The following is a 27710-nucleotide window of genomic DNA, read 5'->3' on the forward strand; positions in this document are numbered from 1 at the left end:
ATCAGTCATGCAATACTCTGCTGGACCCGATAACGGCCCATGCTCTGTGTTGTCCCCAGAGGCTACCAATCCTGATGACGGTATTCGTTGAGATCTCACAGACGCAACATGCTACTGCTGAGGTACGAGATGGATCAACAGGCACACAGGTAACATCGGAAACGAACATTGCTACTGGCGATGCTTCACTTCTATGTGCAGGTAATCTTCTAAACAAGGTATTACAACTATCACCGACATCGGTAGACGATCTTTTGTCTACAGGAATAGAGGATTTCATGTTTTCACCAGCCCCTTACACTGGCTTTTGATTCGGCTCACAGTGTACCGGGAAAGCTATGAATTTGGTCTTCATTTTTCAAAACAAAGACAAAAACCTTGGAACTTTTTCATACAATTTATTTTTTCTTCTACATTTGAATTTTTCTTTTTTATGGCAAAGTAATATGTTTAAAGTAGAACTATTCATAGAGAACAGACTTCTTTGAACACTTCCAGGGACACATTGTCACCTTTATTCACAACAATTTAATTTACGTATCATGACATGAAATGGCTTTGACCTTTTTTCTTCTGTAATTGTGAGCCATTTCATCATATGTATATATTTATGTTCATTCATTTAGCATTCATTGTGAACATATGCTTGGAATGAAACATTGCTTTAATATGTACAGCACCTTTGCTTTTACGAAAAACTTATTTTAGTATGCTTTTACAAATGTTTTTAGCAAAATGTGGTACTCGATTTTAACCCCTTCTGTGCCACGCCCTTTCCCCCTCCTGTGCCGGGCGTTACATTAGTGGGTGGGGTTCATGACGAGATAGTCTCGTCATGGGCACAGCGCGACCGTGCTCCATGACGAGACTATCTCGTCATGGGCACTGAAGAGGTTAAATGTTTAACATTTCGTGTATAGCATTTAGTATTATCGTTCATTCGAAAGTGGAGTGGGCGTTGTGTTTCGATTTAATGTCCGTATGTAGGTTTTCCTAAATCATGTCCTTCTATAGGCACAATTCGCATTGCCCTTATTTAGGCATAGAATCCCAGTCCTTATTTAGGCATTAGCCATGCTGTCCAAATACAAGCATGGTCGCCTACATCCGTCCATCCCACCATCACAACGAGTTATTAGAAACCAGACCCTTAAGCCTTTGGGAATTTCCCTAGCTAGGATTATTGATTTCTCCAAGAACTTATCTATTATGCATGAACTGCTATTCCTTAGGGGTTCATTCATGACGTCTTCCTCTGCCCGACTTTACGTCAATGCTAACATTCCTAAACACCTTTCAGGTATAAATATACCCTCCCTTACCATTGCATACCACGGCTAGAATGCACAGCTCGATACGGCTCGCCATGGCAAGTTCGGAATGAATTCAAGTCCCCGCCTGACACACGACCAGACGCTGTCATCCCTGCTCGAAGAGAATCCAACTTCCAGTGTTCTGACTTCCTTCGCAGGGTTTGAGACCCGGAAAGAGATTCCCACCTCTCTCATTCTAAGGTATGGAGCTGACCAGTGGCAGCTGGTGACATTTGAAAGTGGTGTGGCGTAAAATGATTGGTATACTGCAGCGAGCGGGCGTAGCGAGCGAGCCTGAACAACATAAGGGGGGGTTCTCTCCCCGGGAAAATTTTGAAAAAAAAGTGGACAAATGGTGCATTTCAAGCAAATTTGAGAAAGCAGGAAGGCTAATGAAGCAATTGTGAAAGTGCAGTTATTACATTAATAAAGAGATGTCATATAGCATAGGTAGCTTCTTATTCAAGTTTTCTTTCACCCCATAGCAGGGTCTTGATACAAGACAGATAAGAGAAAAAGCAGTGTGGTCCTCGACCAGGAAGACACTCATATTTTGTTGGTAAGAAGTCAAAAGATTGGTCAAATTGAAAACCTGAAATGCAATACGCAATCCAACAATTTGCAAGTACATCTCATCTATGTTCAGCAAGCCATGTTTTACCCATGATTGGAATTGTGAATCACCAAATAAACTGAGCCACTGTAATCAAAAGCAGAGGGTCTCCTCAAAAAGTATGCCCTTAAGAGAGTTCTCTCATCTCATGTCCTCTCTATATTTTCTCTCGAAATTAAAAACTCATCACAGTCTACTGCACAAAACCTGAACCCTTCTGCATATTCCAACACCAGAACTCATTTTTGGCCCTTTAGTTAGGAGCCATTCATACCAGGAATACAGAAAATACCTTTAAATAGAGTAGAAGGTATTCCAAAACAAGGAGTGCTGAAATGTTGCTTAAGATAAGATGTACACACTAAGTACTATGGCCAGGTCTTAGAGCACGTAAAGTTCAGTCAACAATAGGCTTAGGAAAAAACAACCATTCTGAGAGCACCTACAGCCAAGACCCTTCACCTTGTACATCAGTTAGAAGGCCTTAAGTCTACGTACAACTGTTAACATATCACTACATCTTTAGGAATTCATAGTCTCACAAGGGTAAACCAAATGTACATATTAATAAATATGCCCACAGAAAACAATAAGAACTAGAGATAAGGTTATCTTTCTCTCACGCAGGTTCCTACTCCTGAGACAGAATCCATGGAAGATGTAGACCACAAGGGGTGATGTCACTGCAGTATTAGCTATTGTGCGATCTCTTTTTAGAGTGCTACACCTGTCCGGAACAACTGATACCTTCTGTCAGGAGCTTTATGTGTGTGCATTGATTAACAACCTAAGGCGTTATGCTTGCATTTATATTTAATGTACTGCTATGTTGTCAATGGCCACTTACAAGAACTATCAAACTTTGGAAAGAACTACTTGTCAGTTAGATCCAATTTACATGTGACCACAAGGAGCTCACTGCTAGAGAAGCCCCCATGCATGCACACACACCACCTCCTCCACCTCCTCCTCCTCCGTCCATCCCCCCCCATCCTCACGGAACAAGAAGCATCTGTACACTGGCAAGGCCACTCGACATCCATCAGAGCCTCAATACCACAATAAACTGCACACCACAAACCCTCACAGAAAGAGAACACTACGGGGGTATAAAAGAATGTCACTACAAGAGCAACCCTACAGCCACATAGAGAAAGCAACTGTATGAAAAATGGTGCATACAAAAGACAGACACTGACAGAAATCACTGAATGCAAGAAAGAGGCACTGAGAAAAAGCACGTCCGCCAGCAGGGCCTGCTTGGTCCACTGTACATAGAGCAGAGCATCACTCTTACAAAACACTGTACCCAGAGCCTCGCCTCGCCTCTCTGTCAGAAGACACTATACACAGAGCTCAGTTCCTTTACTTTTTCTCTCCTGGCATCCTCTTTCTATGCTACTTTCATTATTTGTTTCCGACTTTCTCTTTATTTACATACGTGCTTCGTTTACTTTCTCGTTGCTCTCATTCAGATTATTTCTATTTCTGTCTTGCGTTCTTTCTTGCTCTTTTTCTTTCTTCCCTCCTTTCTTGCCATCACACCTGTCCCATCTCTTTCTCACGCACCATCCGGAAAAAGAAGATCCACGTCGTCCGAAAGAACACATTAGTCAGAACAATGAGCACACATCCAAAACAGGTCAGATGACCTCAGCCAGCTCCCAGCAGCACTGTACTCTTCATAAAACAAGAGAACAAATAACATGCTTAACAAGCAACCACCCAACATCCCACAATGAGACTGATTAAAAGGTGTACTGTGGACTCCAACAAGACGCCCTAGTCTGAGTTACCTCGAACACGTACATTAGGTCGGGCAATACACAAACCAAACTTTTGCAGCCACATACCTTAGTTGTCAAGAATCTCTGGCAGCACGCTCCAAACACACACACACACTCACACAGCGAAACGTTAGGAAAGATTAATCACACCACGTTACTGAAAAAGAAGTCTGGTCTGTGTCGGAATCCTCAAGACAATAGTGTGAAGGTACCAGAACTGAAGAGCGCAGTGACACTATAACAAAGGCAATACAGCGCTGAAAATCTCTGGTAAAATAAAATATATGCCAATAATTTGGGTTAGTAAACATGCCATGTAATTAAAATTGGCACAGCACACAACTGCTCTTACTTTCAAAAAACAATCTCTTCTTATTTGAGCAAATTTCAACAGTTAGCATTTTCACTTTTTTAGAAGTATACCTGAATATTTCACACAGAATAGCTTCTTTCAGAAAGTCCTCCAATGCATTTGCGGCTCGCGGGGGAGGAGAGGGTCGCGGGAGTGGGAAGGTGTCGCGGGGTTGGGAGGGTGTCGCGAGGGGGTGTCACGTGGGGGTGGGGGCCAGGGGGGTAGTTTTACATTAAAATAAAAATCCTACCTGAGCAGGTCTGCGCCGCCTCGGGTCCACTGTTTGGCGCCTACACTCGGGAACAGCCGCATCACTGCTGGCAAGTAACCCCTCTGAGCCAATCCTGGCGCAATTGACTGAGTGCAGGGTTACTCTCTGCCCGCCTGCCCATTAGGAGACAGAGGTTCGAGCCTTTGCTCAACCCTCGCTCTCCTAATGGGCATGCGCAAGCCAATGCAAACACTAGTGCGCATGACTGGGCACGGCGGACAAATTCGCCAACCTTGCCCACTCATGCACACTTGTGCATTGTGCTGCTGCATGCCCCTGGTGACGGTCTGACTGACCATGCCTGTCAGTCAACATGACGCCAGACCGCCCACCCCCTTCAGAGTCTGAAGTGGGTGGGCGGTCCGACGTCATGCTGACTGACAGGATTGTCAGTTCTCCCTCGGCGTCTCTGAACTTAAGTAAACTGAGAGTTTACTTAAGTTCAGAAACGCCGAGGCAGCTGCGGGCGCGGGCGGGGCATACCATACTATAGAATACAGCACCTACTTCTTACTTTGTACTACACTTAGGTTAGGTACACTGGGGTAGAACAATTTAGAAACATCAGATGAGTATCCACTTTTTAGCCTATGTTATTTATGTATGTGTATATGAATATATGTCATAGCTAAAAGACAATGCTGTTGCAGTACTTCTTACTGCTTACGCTGTACGTATTATATCTCGCATACTGTCTTGCGATTGTAACAGCTCGTATCTCGTACACGAGAAACAAGACTGTTCAGTAAATCCTTTTTATTGAAACACCCGTCTATCTATTTCTGTGTAACTCTAAAGAAACTAAGCATGTACGATTGACTGAGTGAAACTGTTATCTGCTGTTTCCACGATTCTGAGACATGTTCCGATTCTAAAGGGAAACAAAGTTGTCATGTTTTTGCGGTTGCCCGAAACTACTCCTTTGTTTATTCAAGGAGTTTCTAGTGGCCTCTGAGTTAGCTGGCACACAAAGTAATTAAGTTTAATGTACTCGATAGAGGCATACTGACCTCCGTCTTATGCCACACCTATAGTGTATATTATTCCAATGTGCAGAGCCTATAAGGCTATAGGAACTTCACTACAACTTGGGCTCATCCACCGTGGTTCACAACACTTTTAGAATTGTTAGTAGTTCCACATCAAAAGCTACATCTCAATTCCAATCTTCTCATGGAGAACCATGGAGAAGTCGTACATCCAAATCCCAAGGAGCTCAATCTAGCGATTTGGCTCCTGAAGTCATAGAGTTTGGACACCTTAACTTGCCACCAGAATGTATGACCATTCTTAAGGAAGCAAGAAAGCCTACTACTAGAGCATGCTATGCTGCAGAATGGAAAAGATTTGTTATGTATTGTACTAATAACAATATTGATCCACTAGATGCATCTACTCAAAATATAATGTGTTACCTTCTGCATTTACAGCTGCTGGTTTAGCCTACACTTCCATTTGTTTGTATCTTGCAGCAGTAGCTACATATTTGCAAAACAGACGTCTATCTTTGTTCAAGGTTCCAGTAATTAAAGCATTTGTGGAGGGCCTTAAGAGAATAATACCACCCAGGGTACCTCCAGCACCAGTTTTAAATCTGAACATTGTGTTACACGGCTCATGGGTTCACCTTTTGAGCCATTATACAACTATCCACTAAAGTTTATTTCATGGAAAGCAGCTTTCCTGATTGTGATCACTTCATTGAGGAGAGTTGGTGAGCTACATGCTTAAACTTTAAAAGAACCCTTCTTTCGACTTCATAGAGACATGGTAGTTCTTCGCACCATCTTAAAGTTCCTTCCCAAAGTGACTTCTGCATTCCATAACAACCAATCAGTTGAGTTGCCTGTGTTCTTTCCTCAACCTGATTCGGTAGCAGAACGAGCTCTTCATATTCCTGATGTCAGAAGAGCGCTATTGTACTATATTGTAAGAACAAAGGATTTTCGCAAAACAAAACGGTTGTTAGTTGCATTTGCTACACCTCACAAATGCAATACCATTTCTAAATCGGGTATTGCAAGATGGATTGTTAAGCGCATTCAAACCTGTTACACTAAAGTTAAGCGAACTTTATACCTCCTAGTGCGCATTCCACTTGTAAAATAGGAGCATCTAAGGCCTTTTTAGTTAACATCTCTATAGCTGATATTTGTAAGGCAGCAACATAGTCCACACCACACACTTTTACCAAACATTACTGCGTGGATGTGTTAACACGTCAACAACAAGCCAATGTATGGCAAGCAGTGCTAAAAACACTTTTTCACACAGCTGCAACATCTACTGGTTAGCCACCGCTTTGGAAGCATACTGATATATAGTCTATGTAAAGCATGTGTATCTACAGCACACATGTCTTGAACGGATTATGCTACTTACCCAGTGAGCTTCTGTTGCATGTGGAGCTGTAGATTCACATGCGCCCTCCCACCTCCCCAGGCACCTGTAGCTGTTGCAGTCTTGCATTGTTGCATTACATATGCATGGACATCCCTGTACTACACTTACTTACTCCATTCTCACCCTCTTGCTGGGAAACAATCTAACAATGAAGGCGATGCTCATGCGCACTATCACCGAAAGGAAGAGTCACCTTACTTTGTGACTAAGAAAGACTTCTTCGAAGATAAACAACTTGCAAACATCCGGACCATACACTAGATGGCAGGAGTATGCAAAGCATGTGAATCTACAGCTCTACATGTCAAGAACAGATGCTCACTGGGTAAGTAGCATAATCCTTTTACCCCCCACCCCAGCTTAGCTGTACCCCCCATTGACTGATCTGCACAATTTTGAAATTGCAAGGAGTAAGCTAAACATGTTAAGAGTTTTCGTACAAATTTGTTGAACTACTCTACAATTATTAGCAAATCAAAAATACTTTTCTACAGCCATTTTACACATTTTTCAAAGGCTAGTAACTGAAAAATAACTGAATGGGTTTGCATCTAACGAACCAGAGCAAAGGCACTTCTTTAAGTAAAGTTCTACTTTCATGCCAAATCTGGGAAAATTTTCTATGGGAACTAAGATGTGAAATGCATATCCTTTTACACCCCCTCCCCCACCACTGTTTACTTTATTCTCCCTGCATGGATCTGTACGAAATTTGCATGCCAATCTTATCCAGATACGCCAGAAATGTACAAGGTTTCACTCAGATTTGTCATAGTGCAAAATTTATTAGCAATCAAAAAAAAAATCCTTTTCAACATAATATATATTCACAGAAAAACCACAGTTAAAGTGAAGTTATGGTTAGAAATCCTATAAAATTGTTACAGCTATCTAATCTCTGCGTTCACTGTGTTTATTTCAGTAAATGTTAAAGTTATGGTCCCAAAACAAAATCTAAAAGCCACTGAAATTCACCAGTTATGATTAGGTAGACCAATCATAATTTGTGTCCCGGTCATGCACTGCTCATGAATGACTGTTACATTACATCATTGATGACATCACTGATGGCATATCCAATTATATCATTTTTATATGCATCTACGATACAGCTGTACACATTAGATTTGATTTGTGTATTGATGTAATGATTTTAGAATCATCTTTAATATGAATTAAATATTTTTGTAATGAAGTGTTTTCGAAGTAATGTTTTTGTTGCAGCATCTGATTTTATGTCTTGCCAGAGGCAGCATGTATGTGCTGTTTGTTTGGGGTCCATTGTACCTTAAACTTAAAAAAGGCTTAGAGCCCACCCATTACGTACTATTGGTTCGCATCTTTGTCACTCTAAATTCTTTTGTCTTCATTGGTCAACGGTAGCTGGGCTGGTTTTGTTTTGCCTGCCGATCTCGCCTTTGACTGCTTTGGGAGGATTTGATTTTCACTTATGTAGATTTTACACACATGCCACAATGCGACACTCCACAATGCAACACTCCACAATGCGCCACTTTATGACAATTCACTCCCCCTCTGACACTCCACTCCCCTCTGACACTCCACTCCACTCTACTCTGACACTCCACTTTACAGCTCCACTCTAGCCTATACTCTACTCATTCTACTCTACAACACTCTACTATATTCCTTTGTACTCTACACCTTAATTACACTTTACTCCACTACACTTTACTTCACGCTGTTCCACTCGGACACTCTCCTCCACGCCCCTCTCCTCCACTCCACCACACTCTACAACACTCTAAGCCACTCCACACCACTCATAAATACAAACACACTGACTGGACTCATGCCCTCAGTGAGTCTGCTACCTCAAGCAAGACAAGAATTTGTGTTACGAATGAGACAGAACATTTGTCTGCTCTCCGTAAAAGAATTATGTCCATTTGGTTGTGTCCAGATATTTTTGAAGGGTCAGTGGCTGATGCTTGAACACGATTTCGTACAAAATCCTCAGTGTTATTTTGCTATTTCAGCAATTCCTTCTATTAACTTTAATAATCTTTTGGGAACAGTTTGGACACATTTATAATACATCTGAAGCGATTTCTTAAATTTAGTTGCTATTTTAAGTTTGTTTCAAAGTGGAAAATACCGACTTTTCATTTTTATTAGATTACATCGGGGGAAGGGGGAGCACTTACTACTCTGCACCACACAAATCATTGGCTAGACTGGACTATTTTTTGGTATCTTCTGCACTGTTGTCAATTTCCAAGATGAAAAAATTACCCCGGGTAGTGTCAGACCACAGCCTGTTGATACTTGATATAGATATTCCAAATCAACAAAAGGAGAGGACCAGCTGGACTTTTGAGAGAGCCTTGTTGTACGACCCAAAGTACATAACCTGGATGGATAGCTGGCTAAAAGATTATCTAAACATTAATAGAGGCTCTGCGCCCCTAAGAATTGTGTGGGACGCTATGAAGGCTGGCATAAGGGGAGAGACAATTAGTTATTCGTTAAAACGAAATAAGACCGAGAAAGAGGAAAGGGAGAATAGGCAAAGCACAGTTGCCGCTATCGAAGAGGAATTTATTAAAATAATAGAAGCCAAACAAGAGACGGAAGAAGTATCACAACGGTTAGCGATGGCAAAGGCAGCTGTGGTTGAGTTACTAGCAAATAAAGCGGCTGGGAAATATATGGCATGGAAACAGGACCAATATGAATATAGCGAACAGATAGGGCGTATTTTAGCTATTAGGACTCGACAGGCAGTCACAAAAGGGGATATTTCACAGATAAACTCTGCAATGGGAGCTGTTGCCACAACGCCAAAAGAGATCTGCGCTATCTTTCAAGAATTCTATCAAAATCTGTACAACTCAGAAAATGGCGCCACAGACGGTGAAATTGAGAGCTACCTAGAGACTGTGCAAACAGAGAAACTAACAAATGCGGACAGAGCGATGACGGACTCCAACTTTTCATTAGAAGAACTAAGAGGGGCAATCAAAGATCTGCCAGCCGGGAAAGCGGTGGGTCCTGATTCTATACCTCTCGAATTTTATAAAAAATTTCTACCCAGTATTGAAGAGGATCTTTATCGATTGATGGGCGAGACGCAAAGAGGGGGGATTCCTCCTGAGTCCTGGAGAGATGCAACCATGGTTGTATTTCTCAAAAAGAACAAAAACCCAACCGATCCTGGGTCATACAGGCCCATAAGCTTGATGAACAGCGACACTAAGATATATTCTAAGATGCTGGCTAACCGTCTAAGTGCTTTTATTGGCAAGATCATCTCCCCTCGCCAGCATGGGTTCATCCCCGGTAGGGGCACTGCGGACCATATCCGCAGAGTTTGCACTCTGTTTGATGGGACGGCAGCCTCACGAGACCCTATGGCTTTAATCTTATTAGACGCAGAAAAAGCGTTTGATAGGGTCTCGTGGGGCTTCCTTTGGGCGGCTCTAGGAAAAGTAAATATAGGGGATGTCTGTATCAGGTCACTGAGAGCTCTATATTTGAACCCAACGATAAGATTGCGGATTATGGGGGAGCAGAGCGGGGTTATAAAAGTCGGACGGGGTACCAGACAAGGATGCCCATGTTCTCCACTACTCTTCGCATTTTACATAGATGGGTTTATTAGAAAGATAGAGGCAAATAGAAATATTATGCCGGTTGTCCTGAACGGACATGAAACGAAAATCTTAGGGTACGCAGATGACCTAGCGGTAATATCTGTGGATCCGGCGACAGCTCTATTAGAGATAGAACAAGAAGCTACAGCCTATGGGGCGCTCTCAGGGTATAAATTAAACGAAAGTAAAACTCAAATAGTAGTTAATAAAAAGGTAAGGCTGGTAGATAATAGAATAACAGAATCAGCAACCTATTTAGGGATAACGATAACCGCCGATCTCTCAAAGATAGTGGAAATGAACTTGGGACCGGTAGTTAAAAAGGCTAAGCAGGATCTAGATAGAAAATACCGACTTTTGCTGAATTTTTCCAATATTTGTTGTCTTTCGAGGCTCGAAAAATACTGACCATGCAGGTAGAATACATGGTAGGTGGCAAACCTACCTTTACCACTTTTGAGTGTGCAGACAGTGTCGCATATCTACACAACGACCTACTGAAACAAGCATTGGCAAAGCAAATCTTTACATACGAGAGAGCTATTGGCTTTTTCAATGTTTTTAGTCATGTTGTAGACGGCTGAACGTACAAAAATCAATGCCACATGTTTGTTTAAACTAAATACATTTGTTTTTGATATGATTTGATTTATCTTATTTTAAATATGATGGGTTTTTTGGTTCAGAAAAAAAGGGTTGTTTGTACATTGGTTATGGAGGTATATATGTTGTGCTCGATTATATATTGAGGTCGGAATATGGGTTTCTGACAGATTTTGTGTCTGTTTTGTGTTTGTTATTTATGTTAGAGATGTGCTGCAGTTTGATATTACGTTTTTCGATTTTTATAACTGTTGAGTTTGTCTGGTGGTGAATGGTGACCGTGAGAATGTGGATGTGTATATGTTTATTATTTCATGGTTGTAGCTGCATTAATGTATAAAGGGGAGATGTGTTTCTATAGTAGCGGTTACACAATTATCACTTGGTGCATTTTTAGGCAAATTAAAATAGTAGAAATCTAATAATGAGCTTATCATTTGTTGCCATACTATAAAAAGTAATATTCATTAAATATTAATGTACTTAATAAATGTTTAATGCAAAGTAAACAAAGCAGTGGTATCTTTTGATAATGTCAGTGATGGCATCTGAGATGTCATCAGTGATGTTATTTAGCATGTCATCAGTGATGTCCTGTGTTAGGTCATGGGCAGGGCATGATGAACGGGAGTTATGATAAGGTTACCTAACCATACCTGGTGAATGTAAGTGGCTTTCAAATATTTTTTTTAATTAGAGCGTAACATGAACTTGTTTCTTTTAAGAGAACAAATATTTAGAAATTACACACACACATACACATCTGTATGTGTACAGGACCAGTATCTGGACCATCTAGAAGATTGAAAGAAGAAGGAATACATTTTGTAGAAAATGTTCTGTTATGAAACAAAGGGTTATGAATTAAAATCAAGTGTTTACTTGTGGAAGTTTACTTGGTATTTCCAGGCTTTAACAGAGACACCTATTTAAGGGAGCAAGATCTTCAGCTGGTCTGGCATGACCTTTTCGCGAATGGCATTGAGTTGGTGTGATACCTGTCCAGAAGGCCAGTGTTTTCTTAGATGCTGAAGCTGTTCTAGCCATTCTTGCAAGTATGCAGAGGGATGGTGACCTGACTGTATCATCAAGTAAAGTGTGACAATTTCCTTGAACCTTTGCTGTTTCTGGGCATCCTTATTTGTTTTGGGAGCTGTCTCCTACTTTGGATACTTAACCTGTAGTACGGCGTTTAAAATGTGGTGGTGTATGTGCTTGGGGACGTTCTGCCTCTATTGTGAATCTTCATAAGGAACTGTTCATTAACATTATTTGAAAATCAATGTGTATGGTATCTAGAATGCAAGTGATGTTCAACAGTACTCAACTTACCAGAAGAGAGAGAGCGAGCCCCTGCTGTGCTGCTTGGTGGCCCACCACCAAAGCAGGACACAAAAGTCCAAGGTAACAGATAGCTTCAGGGCTACAAACTGTCTACTGACCTAGGAAGTTTGAAGTGGATGGGTGTCAAGCTATTACTGACAGTGGACAGCATTATCTTGGCATGCAGTGAGGAGTATGGCTCCTTGCTGTAATGTCGTATGAAAAGAAATTGTGCCCCACGACAATAGATAAACCTTTCATCTTTTATAGCAGGTTTGTTTTCTTCTATTGTGGAAGCCTGTAGAAAAACCTTGTGTACAAAGCTGATTATTAGTGCCACTGCTACATGATTTGAGAGGTTACTGTTGTTGCCAGTATATATAAAGTTGAATGCAGGGTTTAAGAGACTTTGACAAGGGGTTGTGTTTGTATGTGTGTGTTTATCTGCCAGTCAGTTCCTTCCGTTATATGTCAGTCCCTCCATCTTTAACCTTTTAGTAACCCCCTTCACACCCACCCTGGTCCTAACAACCAGGGATAATTTGAAATTTTGCTTCTGGTCGAAGCTATGACGTTAAGATCTTTTAATATCTGCCTCGGAGTGCCAGAGATAAATAAACAATTGACGAGGGTGGGCAGTGTGCCTGGCAATTAGGTTTCTATGCAATAGTAATTACTGTAATTGCACTAATTTACTTGATCTAATTTGTAGAAACCTATGTATCATAGCGTTTTCTTTAAATAGTTGCGTGTATGCCTATTGTAAATAATATAGCTACCTTGTAACAATGGTAATATCATTCAACAAGATCATACCTTTTCAGATGAAAAAGGCAGTAACATGCATTTGTAAATAATCTTATCCACAGTTTACTGTCTTGTAGCAGGGTTGGTCTACAAAGCTGAATCTTCAAACCTCTTTAGTGTGGATTTGTCCCAGAAGGTACAGTCTTGATCCAAGGTCACTGAAAATCGTAAATGTGTAAGAAATGGCCCGAGAGATCAGAGCCTGAGCTAGCAATGGTTCCATTTTGACACTGCATATAGCTTTTACATCACATTTATTTTTTAATTAAATGTTCCCTTAAGGCAGCAAGCTAAAAAATATCAATAGATAAATCCCATCCTATGTTAGCACTTTTAACAGCTGGTAGGCAAGCTCATCGTTGAGGATTACTTGTAAACTTGATTTTACTGGAAAATTTGATATTATTTTAAGATCATTTTGTTCTCGTAAACTTTATTGTAGCTGTGACCAAATAGAAGAGAGTCAAAGAGGTTGACGTTTTCTGTACAAAAAGGTCAAAATTACAGATTGCTTTATTGGAAGTTTCTTTGTATTGTGTGTTGCAGTAGTAAAAAATCATGTTGATGGCTCTATTTTATACTCTGAGATCATTTAAAATCATAGCATGGCTTTTGAGTTCTTTGTCTTGCGTTTGTTTAATTTCAAGCCCATCATCCGAGGGTCAGCCATATGTTTGAAGCTGCAGATAATCTTCCATGCCTTTCTTGTTTACCCTTCTCTTCCAGCATCTAATTTCATATTAAAGTGGCTGTGTTTTGTATGCCGCATATGTGGCTGTACTATGACTTCCGCCTGCTTCAGTACTTTAAGTCTGAAACGGCTCTCTAAGCATTCTGTCACAAGAGGGTATTTGAGAGGCTCAAACTTGTTTGCAAATATATGAGGTGTTTCAATGATCCATTTTAAATCCCCGAGTCCATAGATGCATATGTCTCGAACATAATGGCCTGTGAAAATAGAAAGTCAGAGAGTTAACTGCAAATAAATAACACTGATTACCAACTTTTTTCCCTCCAGGATAATCATCATTACGATACACTATCTATTCCCTTTAAAAATGCCTCTTTAAGATCCAGTTGTGAATAGCTAGCTCAGAGGCAATAGTTTACATTTGTGTATCTGTTTGAAGGCTGTCTTCACACTTTACATGACTAGAGGAACCATGGACCTGTGTCATACTTTTGTTTCAGTTTCAAATGATCTCCATTAGAACAATGTGTACGAAAACATATTATTTGTATCTTGTGTAGCTTATGCTCGTTTAGGGTTTTGTCAGAGCATTAAGCATTTTTAGACTTCGAATTGGCACGGGAGTCTTGTTTTATTGGGAAACCAATTCCGAATGTATTATTCAATCCACTTTCTCAAAACAGAGATGCATTCTCCAATCAATCCAGTCAACACGTTTCGTCCTACGCGGACGTTATCAGGGCGTCTAGTATCGTGGCAATCATAACTTTCAATTTTGTGTTGTGCGCCCCTTCTTCTCATATCAATCTTTATTAATTTCAAACGTCAATTACGTGCCGCGCTTCCTTTATAGCGTGTCTCCAACACTGTCATTCCCGCGGATAATGTGGAAAGTGGATTGAATAATAAATTTGAGATTGGCGTTCCAATAAAACGAGACTCCAGTGGGATTTTCTTGGTTGGATACACAGAGTATGGACGATATATGAGCGTACTGCTTGGAACGCTATTATTAACTTGATGAATCACACTCTCCTTTTGTACAGATTGTAGTTATCGTTTGTGGCCCAGTGGTGGTGGGACCACATAAGGTAGAGCCTGATCAGAACTTGGAGAATAATTATCACAGAATTTACCCCTGTGCGCACTTTGTTTGCTACCCTCACTGCCAGTTTGCAAAATATACCTGTATGTTTGCTATATGATTTACATAACAAACATTTTTTTTGGGGGGGAGGGGAATATATTTATTTAAATTTTATTCTCAACAAACAAAAAACCAAAGGAAGAGAATATGCCAGCCAATGCAGTTGTAGGAGAATCATCGCATATACTCTGTTCAGAAGTATAACAGTTAGCATACACTTGAGGAAGACAAAGACATAACATTACAATCTGCCATACAACGCTGCTTCCCTTTCTTTTCTCACACTATTCAGGTGTGGTTAAAAGTCACATTCTTAGTTACCCCTGTATTTGGGTAGGCTATTATCAAATTTCATTTCTTCCATCTCTAAGCCATAGTGCCTCAGCCATGGCGCCCATATCTTAGTGAATTTTTTAGGGCAACCTCTGGCCACGTATGTTGTCTTTACTGCCCCCATATAGAGGTCCATACTGGCTCTCCACTCTTTTAGGGTGGGGATGTCCACTTTCGCCCAGTGCTTTGCAAAATCTTGTTTGGCCACTTTCAATCCCAGATTATATAGTAACAGCGTATACCTATGGAGAGAAAGTAACAGATACTAAGGGTCCCTAGCGACCTGTATTCCGAGTATATCATTTAGTTGGTTGACTATCTGAGCCCAGTATTTTTGAATATTCTGACAATCCCATAATGTGTGTATGAATGTACCTCGCTCGGTATCACAACGGAGACAGTTAGGTGACTCCGCTCTTCCCATTGTGTGCAGTTGTGCCCTGTCGTAATAGACCCTGTGGAGGATTATAGATTGAATTAACTGAAGCCGTAGCTTAATAGCCACCTCTCTCAGGTGCATCATGGCCCCCTCCCAATAAATGTCTTTCCATTTAGAGCGCAGACATTTCAAGTTATCTGGGATGTTATTAATTGATTGTTCTCTACGTCCATAAGACTGCCTTAGAGGCGATTTCTTTGTGCAATAGTCTACCCTCGAGCTGCGCATACTGTCTATCATTGGTGTTTTCCCTGCTCTCCAGGCGTGCTGCAATTGAAGGTATTTGAAGTGCTGTGTATGCGCTAACTAGTATTCAGACTGTAGTGTCGAGAAAGAGATTAAGTCGCCTTTCAGCAAGACATCTCCCACATTAGTAATTCCCACCAGATCCCATTTCTGAAAGCCTCGAAGCTTAGCCACATCAGGCAGTCTCTTACCTTCCCAGAGTGGCGTCACCCTTGTTACCTTGTTGTGCCATCCCATCTGCTTCTCTGCCCCCTTCCATGCCTCTATCACCCTTTGTGTAGCAAGTAACAGCCCCTTGCAGCCTGGCCCTCCATAAATGTAGTGCAAATGTGTGCGTTTCTGGAACTGTACTTTTTCTAGGGCATACGTTGGGTGATCGCCCCTTATGCGGCACCACTCATTAATTACATCGAGGTGCGCCGCTCTATAGTAGACCTGTATATCTGGTAATACGATTCCTCCGTAGTATTGACTGCATTGCCACTCTTGGATGACCTCCGTCCCACAAAAGTGTGCGAAGTTCCTCATTGATCATATTGTAAATTGCTCCCTGGATTTTATGATGTGTTCTGCAGGATGTAGAGGAGTCTGGGGAGGGTAATCATTTTATATATGGCCGCTCTGCCGAGTAGTGTTAGAGGCAGGCGTCGCCATCTCACCACATCATCACGGAATTCCATTACTATCCGACTAATATTATTCTGCAGGCACTCCGTATTATTGGTGGAGATGAAGAGTCCTAGGTATTTAAATCCCTCTCTGGCAATGTGCAAATATTCCGGTAGAATGCATGTATCTAGGTTCCCTCCGCCGGGTATAGGCTTGATTTGTCCCAGTTAATACTATACCCAGAATGAGCACCATATTCTTTGAACAGGCGTAGCTTTGATGTGCGGGTCTCATTCGGATTAGTTATGTAGAGCAGAATATCGTCTGCATACAGACATATCCGTTCATCTCCGACACCCATCATTGTCACGAAAACCACTTATCTCTGGGTGGTTCTAACACCGAGGCAAACATTTGTGGGGACAGCCCTGCCTAGAAAGCTGCTGATAATGTCCCATTGACTCAGACTTTGGCGATCGGACCACAGTAAAGTAGGTCAACACATGCTATGCAATTTTTGCCCAAAGCCAAACCTCTCTTACACTTGTCTCATATAGGGCCAAAGGACTGTGTCAAAGGCCTTTTCCGCATCTAAAGAAAGAAGCCAATGGGGTGCGTTCCTAGTTTTCACCGTGTCTAGCAAATTGGCAAGGCGACGGAGATTAAAGCGCGTGGCTCGCTTAGATTGGTTGTGGTGAACGAGAGACGTAATTATCGTATGCAAGCATTTTGCTAAATTGGAGGCCAGTATCTTAGTTTCGACCTCTAACAATGAAATTGGTCGGTAGGACCTGCATTTCTCGGGTGGTTTCTCTTGCTTATGTATTACTATGATAGTGGCATTGCGGAGGTCTACGGGGGGGGGGTTCTCCCTCACTGCTGACTGCATTATACAATTAAAAAGGTGTGGGCCTAGCCTGGTAGCATTTTGATTAAAGAATTATGCCGGTAGGCCATTGGTACCAGTAGTTTTCTCTGATTTTTGTCAAGAAATAGCGTCTTGGACTTCTTCTAAAGTAATATCTTCATCCAAAGCTTCTCTTTCTTCTTGGGTCATGGGTAGGATATCTATTTGGCCTAAGTAGGCGACTATTTGCGACTCAGTAGTCATGGGTCTGGCATCATATAGTCATACTATGCCTCCGCTATTCTATGGGGTGTGGTATGGTCTTCCCCGTTCTCTTGTATCTTGTATCGTGTTCACCCACCTTGTCTCCTTCCTACCCAGCCAGGCCAGCAACGTCCCTGCCTTGTCTCCCGACTCATAGAGCCGGTGGGGCATGGCTTGTATTTGAGTCTGGACCTCTCCTTCCATCAACACTCGGAGTTCCCCCCAGGTAATCGCTATTTGACGTAGCCGGATCTCGTCCATCTCCGGGTCTCTCTCTTTCTCTATATGTGTCAGTTTCCTCTCTAGTGTTTCTATTTGTTGGAGTTCCTCCCGCCTGTTCCTCGCTATGACGTCCTGTATTTTGCCTCTGATTACTGCCTTCAAAGCCTCCCATAAGGTCATCACCGAGAGAACCGTGACCTCTTTCTCTTTAAAGTAGAGCTCGGTTTCCTCCTTGATTTGCTTCTTTAAGCGTTGCATCTTTCAATTTCCAGGCATTGAGGCACCATTCTGAGCATTTTCCATGTCTCCTACCCTCCTCCTCTAACCACAGGGGTGAATGGTCAGAGATTCCCCTTGCAAGATATTCCACCTTTCATTTATTTTTAATCTCCCCCACCGCCCCAAAGAAATACGAGTAGCCATGAGCGAGTGGATGTTGGCAACGCCAAAGGTCTGTTAGCCCCATTAGGTTAGCAAACTCAGTCAATTTCATGGGTCCAAGAGTCCCTGTTATCACATGTGTGCGGTCTAGACTAGGGTCACTCATGTCATAAAAGTCTCCCCTATTTGTGTGGAGGGGCCGGATTCCAAAAGTATTTTTTTAGCCATAGCATCTATCGTTTGCCTTTAGAGCCTAGGTGGAGCGTAGACCCTAATTAGCGTCAGTTCTCGTCATCCCCATGTTCCCTGGATTGCCACATACATCCTGTTGGGGTCAGTCCAGGTCTGTGAGGTGTGGAAGGGAGGTGTTTTTCTGATCAGTATTGCCACCTGAAGAGAAGCCTGCTTGTCCTAATGTAGTGTATGTTCCTCTATCCAGGAAAGCGCAGTGTGTGTCCATAAGGTGCGTCTCCTGCAGAAAGACTATATCCGGTTTAAGTCTCTTAAGATACTTCGCTACCTACCCTTTCTCAATCTTATTCCCCAGACCATTGACATTCCAAGTCAATGCTGTGCATCGTCCCTTGCCTATCTTACATGAGGATCCCTCCGTCCCCTGCTGGGGTGGGGGCATCTGTCCCTGCCTCATCCCCAATTTCTCTGAGCATATCTCTGAGCTCCCGCTGCGGACTGGAAAAAGAAAAACACAACCCTTAAGAGGCAAACTGTTCCCACTTACTCATCCCCAAAACCTAATCCCCCCACCCCACTCTCCCCTACTGCCTGTACCCCTCTTCCGAACTGTCAACATGACAACTTGGCACAGGTATAGTTTGAGGGGTCTGTTTCCCCACCCTCGACCACAACTACTGAAGTATCACAAGAAAGTATATAAAAGGATATTAAACTGCATATAGTTCGTTTCACCCAAGGAACTTGCCGTATTAATGTCCGTGTTAATGGATCCCTTCTCATGGCTATGCCCCTATTTCAGCTGCCTCTGATCGCTGTTTTGAGCGTCTCTGTGCTTTCGGTTACTACATCTGGTCTCTCCAAACAGGCGATTTCCTGTAGGAGTGGGTGGTCACTGTCTGTATCAGCCAGGTACTCTTCATCTGACGTTTCATTGCGAGGGTTATCTTGATGTCCAGGTCTCCTTCTGCTCTTTTTAGATTGGGCCAAATCTCTGTCTGAGTCCGAAATTTGCATCTTTTCCTGTTTTTGTGGGCTCCCGTTAAGATATGTCCCTTCATGGATTTTGCACGGTCCAATCAGTTGCCTTCTACTTTTTCCTCTTTGACTTGAAGGGTCTAACCTATTTGGAGTCTCTGTGCGTATTGGTCCAACGCTGTTCATCTCCGAACTGAAGAGCTCCTGAATCCAGGTCCTCGCTACCTCTGGTGTTTGGAAGAAGTAATCGCCCACCCTCCATGTCATCTCTTTCATGACCGCTTTCAGGTTGGCTACTTCTGACTTTAGTCCATGTGACGTGTCTTCTATTTTTGATATACGTGTCTCAGCCTCAAGCACCTTGTCAGAAACATTATGCATATCTTGACGCACTGGGGTCACTTCCGAGTGTATTTCCGCCATTTTCTCCTTCTAGGGCCTCTCTGCTTCCACTGGTCGGCACCTTCGGGTCCTCTCAGGGTGCCATAGGCTGCATCTACCCCTCTCTAGTCACAAGCGGCGGGGAATGGGGAAGAGACAGTCTGTTGTTGAGCCCAGCCTTCCGTATTGGAACGAGGGGCCGGACTCACGCTCCTCTGGTGATTTGTGCCTCAAGCCTCCTCCGGTTGCATTGATTTCCGTCATCTCCCTCCTCCTATGTTGCCACGCAGGGTTCTCCTCTTTTCTCTACCAAGAGGATGTAGAGCGGCTGCTTCGGTGGCTGTTATGGCTTCCCTTATGGGGTCTTCACTCGCTTGGTGGCTGTCGCAGTCTTCCGCCAGTACGACACACTCATCGGTACGCCATTTTGTTCGAGAGCGGTCCGTGATTGCGACCACTTCTCTCGCTATTTGGAGCAGTTGCCATGTGGCGAAGGTCAGGATATTCCTCAGGATTGCTTGTGGGCTGCCGGAGCTCCAGCAGATGCGACTAGCCGACCATGCTCACAGCCCATAACAAACATTTTCAGCTTGTGCGCGGGCTCTAAGATCCGAGCCAGACCCTTGGCTCGGCTTGCCTGGGAAATTGTGGGCTTGCACACCTCTAATATAGATAGCCTGGAATGAGTGTGATGTCACAGTTTTGAAGTCTGAATCATAGACTATTGTCAAATCACCCATTGATTTTCCAACCGGTTAACCTCTGGGATCCAATAACCTCAGACAGTTATTGTAACAGGGAACTACTGATTGCACTGAGAAAGCTTGCCAATCAGCAACGTGACTCTTCTCGCCGTCTTAACTGCAACTTCAACATTTTTTCCCAAACAAAAAGGAAAAGCATCTGTGGTGAAAGCAGCAGCTCATCTTTTAAAGCTGCATAAATAAATCACAGGGACCATGATCCATTTCATTTGAATAATGAAAGTGTGCAGTATTTCAATTGTTACTGCACCTCTATAAAACACCAGAGCCAGCAGCATAGAGCTATGTACCTACTATAGTAAAGGTTTTTTTAAACGATTGAAATCAAAACAACTTGCATTGAAGTGCCCTGAGGTAAACACATGCAAAGATTTGAAATAGAAAAGTGTTCCACTTAATAACAAGCATTGAAAATGCAATAGGCCTTGCCTTTGATTAAGTTAAAGCCATTTGCTTTGCTAATGGTATTGTGTAGCAAATGGCTTTAACTTAACAAAAGGCGAGACCTATTGCATAAGTCAACTCCTTGGGTATGGCAGCTCCTTTTATCATTGGAACTCAATTGGGTAAACCACCTTAACTGTCGTAATGCATTCCATATTCCCAGGTTCCCAAGTAACATCATTTTCCCCCGGTTCCTTACATTATAGTAGTCTCTCGAGCCTGGTGTGTTACATCTTGCTAACGCAGAGCTGTTTGGCTAGAGCGTCTGGTCAAAGCGCATGCGCGTTTGACGAGCATATGCACTTCCGGGTGAAGAGGAGCCAAGTACTTCATGGTATGCAGTGTTTGGAACAAGAACCGGATTCCTAGCATGTCTAAGGAATGACCTGAACTGAAGAGGCTCGCGTGAAGGCAACTGTTTGTTCGAAGTGCTGGATAGAGCCTTCTGAATCCATATTGCATAGGGGCAGTGTCTTGTAATCTTACGACGGAGATAAATACTGAATCAGAGTACGCACTTTGAGGCAAAACGGTCATATTTGATAGGATGGACATATTTGCAATTTAGGACGTAGTCTGATATTCGTTGGATTATGAGATGGCTAAAATAACACTGTGAGGGCATATTTAGAGGTGCAGTCTTAGCTAAAGGCCATTTTGTATTGGGGACGCTCACTAACTTTGGAAGGTAACACCACACTTATATTAATTAGCAAGGAGCCGTGAACGCCTTAGAAATGCTTGGGTGGCCATGTGGACCGAAGTGGCCGTTAACTCTGATTGGGTGATACGTTTTGATGACTTACCGAAAACATCTCTTCTGTTTCCAGGTACACCGTGCGTGCTGTGATGGGAGGTGTAGCCGCCGCTGTGTCTTCGTTTCCGTGGTAACGGTGCGCAGCATTCACCTCGCTGCTTCAGTGCAGGCAAGCGCAGAACCCACGGGAGGTGTAGTTTTCACAGACCATGGAGCAGCTGAATCGCGCCTGCGCAGTACAGGATGTTCGGTGGCAGCTATACACGGTTTTACTCGGGCTCTATTCTTCTGAGAGGTGGGAGCGAGGCCCCAACAGAACCACCCCCTTTCTTCAGTCCCATCGGACCGGAGCCAGTCACTGCCACCCGGCCCGGGCCTAGCACCGACGCCGAAAATTGCTCTCCAGGGTTGCGAGGCTGCGGGTAAAGGTAATGGAAGGGGAAAAGTAAATGGGAGATGGGGCTCTGAGTTGATGTGCGAAAACGAGTGGTGCAAAGCGAATCCTGAAATGCAAGGGATGGGGAGCCAAGCTGTCAAGAGCCGTCCCAGTTGGACTGGCTCGCGAGCCGTCCCAGTTGGACTGACTCGCATGACTGGTTTCTTATCTTTATGGGGCCATCTGTTTGGCCCCATAAAGATAAGAAAACCTTTTACGCCAGCAGTAAGTCGGGGTAGCCAGTCCAACTGGGATGGCTCTAAAAGCGAAAAGTGTACATCACAAGGCGCTCCTTTCCAATGGCTGGCCACCGTTTAGCATAAACGGTGACGCCAGCCAATGGAAAGGAGGGGCGGGGCTTAAAGCCCACTAGAGAAATCTAACCAAAACATTAATCTTGCCAGCGTGACTGCGCATGTCTGCGCAGTCTTACGCCAGGTGAGAACTAAAAAAGCAGAACGCTTTTAAAAAATGTTGTGTATAGTTATCAAGTGTTCAAAGGCTTACAGCACCTAGATCAGATAACGTTCATTGCCAGAAGTTAAGAACACCCTATATTTGTTAGGTCATCGTAAACTTTAGTAACACAATACAGGTTTCATAACTTTGAAAAATTTAACAAGCATTGACAATGCCACTAGGTCTGGCTCATAATTGGAAGTGTCTCTTCAGCCACTCATTCTTTCACTTATTTAGCTGTAAATTCCATCCACTGACTTATTCTAACATTTCCTCACTTACCCAGCTGGTATAAAAGCGTGGGCAACCTCTACTCTCATATATTGTAAGTTCAGCATGCCAGCTCCAATCCAAATCAGTTTCCCAATCAGCCACTCTTTGTGTAGAGGCTGCTCCCCAGCAGCGCACTATATTATGTTTTGCCACCATTGCGGCCAGTGTCAACCAGAGCGTTTTATATCTAGGCCAAGCCTCTTCTCCTGGGATAAGCAACAAGTACCATTTTGCTTCGAGAGGAAACTCCAGTCCCACCACTTCTGCCATGATCCTCCCAATCGCCGCCCAGTATTTATTTATGTTTGGCCATTCCCACAGTAGGTGGTAGAAGTCCCCCTCTTGTCCACAGCCTCACTGGCAAAGTGTGTTTTCGGCTTGTTTTAGATGATATAGCAGAGGTTTGGAGTAGTCTATTTTATGTCAAAAGCTGGAGCGAATGGCCACCTCCATCGGGCCCTGCATAGCTATCACCCAGTCTTGTCATCCATTGCGCTTACCATTCTCCCACGCCGCCCGTAAGGGCCCTAGTGGGTCTGGAGAGTTATTAACCAGCTTTTTATAGATTAATGAAATCGCCTTGTCGGTTAGTGTTTCTGTTAATAATCTATCTTTTAGAGGTGCTGCCTCCACCAGCTCCTCCCCTTCACAGTGTGTCCCTTTAGTGCATGTCTCAGCTGTAAATACCGGAGCCATTCCCCCTCTTTCAGGTCATAGTCCTGTTGTCGTAAAGTGGCAAATGTAATGCATGCCTGTTGTCAGATTTTGCGTGTTGATAACCTGGGCCCCCCTAGTCACAGAAGTCCCCAGGTATTTTAATTTAAACCCATTCATGTCAACCGGGAGTTTGCATCTAGACGTCAAGTTAGGTATTCCACCCACCAGTGGGAATAGCAGGGATTTATCACAGTCTCTACAATATCGAGAATGATTCCCAAATATGTGGAAGATCTGCATACCCTGGATCCCCTGGGTCTCGTGACATATAACAAAATATTTTCCGTGCATAGCAAGATTCGTTCATGTCACTCTTCACCCACAGGAATACCCCAATGGCTCAAGGACCAAGGCAAGAAGCATGGGGGATAATGGGCTCAACTGCCTCGTCCCTTTTTGAAGTGGGAACACCCGGCATACAGTGGCATTAATCCGCATCCGAGCCAACAGTTGCACATATAGGAGTTCAACTCACCCAATGAATTTAGGACCAAAGCTAAGTCACTTTAGGACAGCAAAGAGATGGCACCATTCCACACTTGCTGAATGCCATTTTTGCATTCAGGGACAGGAGGGCCACCTGGTCCGTGAAACCGGACTCTGTTATATGCAGGATTCCAAACAGCCTCAGTAGATTCAGCCTGGTCTCTCCGTGAGGCATAAATCCAGCTAAGTCAGGATGAATAAGAGAGGTGATTTTCTGCACTTAGTCATGCAGATAGAGCCTTGGCCAATACTTTGGCCTCTTAGTTAAGTAGTGAAATGGGTCTGTATGACCTACAATGTGTAGGAGGCTTGCCCTTGTTCCTTGCTTTTTTTAGTCAGCCACAAGCCTTTTATTAATTTAAATATTGATTTTGCCTATATCGCTTCTTAGGAAAGGCAAATTCTTCAATTTACCTCCTAGGTTGTTAAATTAAAAACTGGATTTATAAGTTGCCATGCAACTTTAAACAGACTCCCAAAGAAGTCTGCACCATTTTTATTTTAATATACGTGAATAATCGGAATGACCATACACTGTATGTCTCTTTAAGTACAGTATACTGCATTTATACAATTGAACTTTTATGGGTTAGTGGCCAACCTTCACACCCGGTCAGAAATCGGAAAGGCTCTTATTGCTAATGCCAGTTCACACATAGCTCCCAATGTGAAAGTTCACCTCTGCTCAGCTTCCCAAGTGTGAGGTGAATATTATTTCTTAACATGAGTCAGTCTTAATATGTGTAACCGTGTATTCTAGTTATTATTAACCACAATTTTGAGACTCCTCATATTGAGCAGTCTAATGCAGGGCTGCAGAATGATTTATAAAGTCTATCAAATTGGAGTTGATGTGTCCAGTGCCTTGAAACCCTTACGGGTAAGTAGCGCACTTTACAAATTTACTGATTGATTGATTGATTGATTAATGTGTGAATGAATATTTCCCAACCTTACATTTTTCATTTTGGAGTCTTGGCAGCGGAACTTTATTTTATGTCCATTGGGCAAAAGGCGAGGAGAGCGTTAAAATGAACTTATTGTTTTTACTAGAGCCCAGCATCCCCTCCATTTTAGGTAACTGCAGCTATTGGTCAGAGACTTCATGTTACAGATACAGTAGAACATACATACATCGAGCTCGGACAGTGAGATTTTGGTTTGATCCTTTCAGCCATTGGCTGTTGGTTTCTTTTTAGCAGTTGCCATTAGCTGAGGAGACTACTTAATTACGTGGTATTTTCCAAGAGATTACATGAAGCTTTAAGTAGTCCCCCAGTGATAAACTCTCCGCTGTGGCCTTTTCTTTCTGTCCCCCCACTTCCTGCTCAACTGTCTCGGTGTCACTGAGTCCCCTGGGCTGCGTATGGCTCCAGCTACCCCTCCTCCACTCACTATTAAATGCTTACATTGCTCATTCTTTTGATCTCGCCAATACTTGTTAAATTTCTTAGAACGCTTCTTAAGCACTGGCAAAGCCAAACCATTGCCGTCTGGCCTACCCTGTCTTTGAGCATACAAAGCAGCCATAATTTAAGGGATTTTCTTTTCTTATGTTCTTGAAAAAGCATTATAAGTTGGACACAATGCATGCATGCACATGAACGGCTGCCTTCTTGTAATGGTTTTCAAGGTGATAATGTGCTCAATACATTAATTAACAAGCATTTGCAATGCAATAGGTTTCACATTACTGAAAGTTTGAGCTATTGGCATTGCTAATAATAATGCAACACCAATAGCTTAAACATGCAGGATTGGAAGACCTATCGCATTGCAAATGTGCAAGTGCAGGTTTGACCTGAGATTCAAAGTGTCCTTACTTGTCATTTGCGGGACAGGAGGAGGACTGACCTGCGAGTAGAAGTGTCCTTGTACATTGTGGATGTCATTATATGTGCGGGAGACGTCCCGCTGACTGTGGGTGCATTACTGATTGGCATGGAAGGTGTTGGACCACAATCTGTGACAGGGATATATAGGTCTCTGAATGGCTCAGTTTCAGTGAGGTTTTCGCTGCCCGAGTGGAAGAAACCGACTCGGGTTTCTGCCAGTCAATGGTCTCACACCTAGGGCAGGATACAAATGCTGGAATGTGTCTAGAGCGGGCCCCTGGAGCACATGGTTGGTGTGTCGGGTGTCCTTGATAGGGATATGAAGCAGACTTGGGGCTGTTCCTGACAGCAGGAGCCTTCTCGTCTTTCTGTACTCTTGCTGCTTCAGGTGGGAGGTAAGTGTGCTGATGGGGATGGGTGAGAGGACTCAGTATGTGTGTGGTTTAACTCTAGTGCTGGGGGATGGGCAGGGTACCAAGTGTACACATATCGGGTGCATACAGCCGTAAGACGGCTCTGCTTACAGGACACTATGTACGCAGTCCTTACTCCTTTTACATGTAATTTTTACCAGACGCTACCAGGTGATTTCAATTGGGTTGAGTTAGTTGAAGAAAATTAAGGCTACAATTCCCAGAATTCCCTAAACTGTTGGAACCTGGTGTCTCACAAATCTGTCAACTCCACATTTGTCTCCTTCATCCAGTACTGTGTTAGCCAAAACAATGCTGCATCCTGGGATTTACAAGCCCTGTACTTCTAAAGGTAGATGTTAATCTACAAGTCCTAAAAAGCAGGGCGCAGTTAGCGAAAACAATAAACCATAGGTTCGAGGCATATGAGCTGCAGATTACACACTGTGCATAGATCGCCATCTGGTGTTGGGCCCAGATGTTGCAGTTGTTTTTCTCTTGGAAAGTCTTTGGAAGTCACGAGGTATGTGACTCCTCCTTTGGATCGTATTGCGCATGGGCTTCGACTCCACCCTCAGATTGTTTTTTTCCGCCATTGGGCTCGGATGTTTTCTTTGCGCTCTGGTTCCGAACCGTTTCCAGTTCTCCTAATCGGCGCGCAATCCTTCCCTTCCGCGGTATTGTTCTCGATCGCGATCTCCCCACTCGACGCGACTCATCATTACAAGTCTTCGATTCCGTTTGTCGACGCAGGCCTTCGAGCCTACCTCAGCTCCGGTCCTGGCTCATGGAAAGGACTCCATTTAAGAAGTGTCCTCGATGTGGGTCCAAATTTCCCCACGCCGATCTCCATGAGGTGTGCAACCTCTGCCTCTCCCCAGAACACAAGGCACGAGACTGTCCGGCTTGCAAATCCTTCCGGTCCAAAAAGACCATTCAAGACCGCAGGGCGAGAAGAACCATGGCACACTCGTCGACTGCAATCCCTGACGACATCTTCGGAGAAGGCGTCCATGTTCCCAAGGACCAGCACACCGAAGAGGGCCTCGTCAGCGCCTCCGAAGCCGACGACTCAGATGTCGAGGACATCACTCTAGCACAGAGGGGTGTGAGTACTAACCTCGATCCCCACCCCCCACGGCATCGAAAAAGGCTTCAGTCACGCCTTCGCCCTCTGGCCTAGGCACGACCAAGGACACTGCGTCACATACCTCGCTTTCGGGCCCGGTTAAGAAGCCCATCAAGCCTTCTGGCAGCTCGGGCTCGAGCCAGCCTGCCGTCGGTGCAGAGAAACACTCCTCCGCACC

At 43.5% G+C, this 27710-nt stretch overlaps 2 protein-coding genes across 4 annotated transcripts in view; one reads left to right on the forward strand and one right to left on the reverse strand.

Annotated features, from left to right (window-relative positions):
• The window catches only part of RTF2 (replication termination factor 2), a 399848-nt gene that overhangs the window by 126585 nt on the left and 245553 nt on the right, over window positions 1-27710 (forward strand). The gene's annotated exons all lie outside the window — the stretch shown is intronic.
• The window catches only part of LOC146812269 (putative beta-1,3-galactosyl-O-glycosyl-glycoprotein beta-1,6-N-acetylglucosaminyltransferase 7), a 68635-nt gene continuing 52567 nt past the window's right edge, over window positions 11643-27710 (reverse strand). For all 3 annotated transcript variants that reach the window (XM_085619274.1, XM_085619272.1, XM_085619273.1), the window contains exon 4: window positions 11643-14037. In XM_085619274.1, the coding sequence (XP_085475400.1) occupies window positions 13799-14037 (239 nt within the window). In that variant the 3' untranslated portion in view covers window positions 11643-13798. The remainder of the gene's footprint in view (window positions 14038-27710) is intronic.

Source organism: Triturus cristatus, chromosome 7, assembly GCF_964204655.1.
Source record: "Triturus cristatus chromosome 7, aTriCri1.1, whole genome shotgun sequence".
NCBI lineage: Eukaryota > Metazoa > Chordata > Amphibia > Caudata > Salamandridae > Triturus > Triturus cristatus.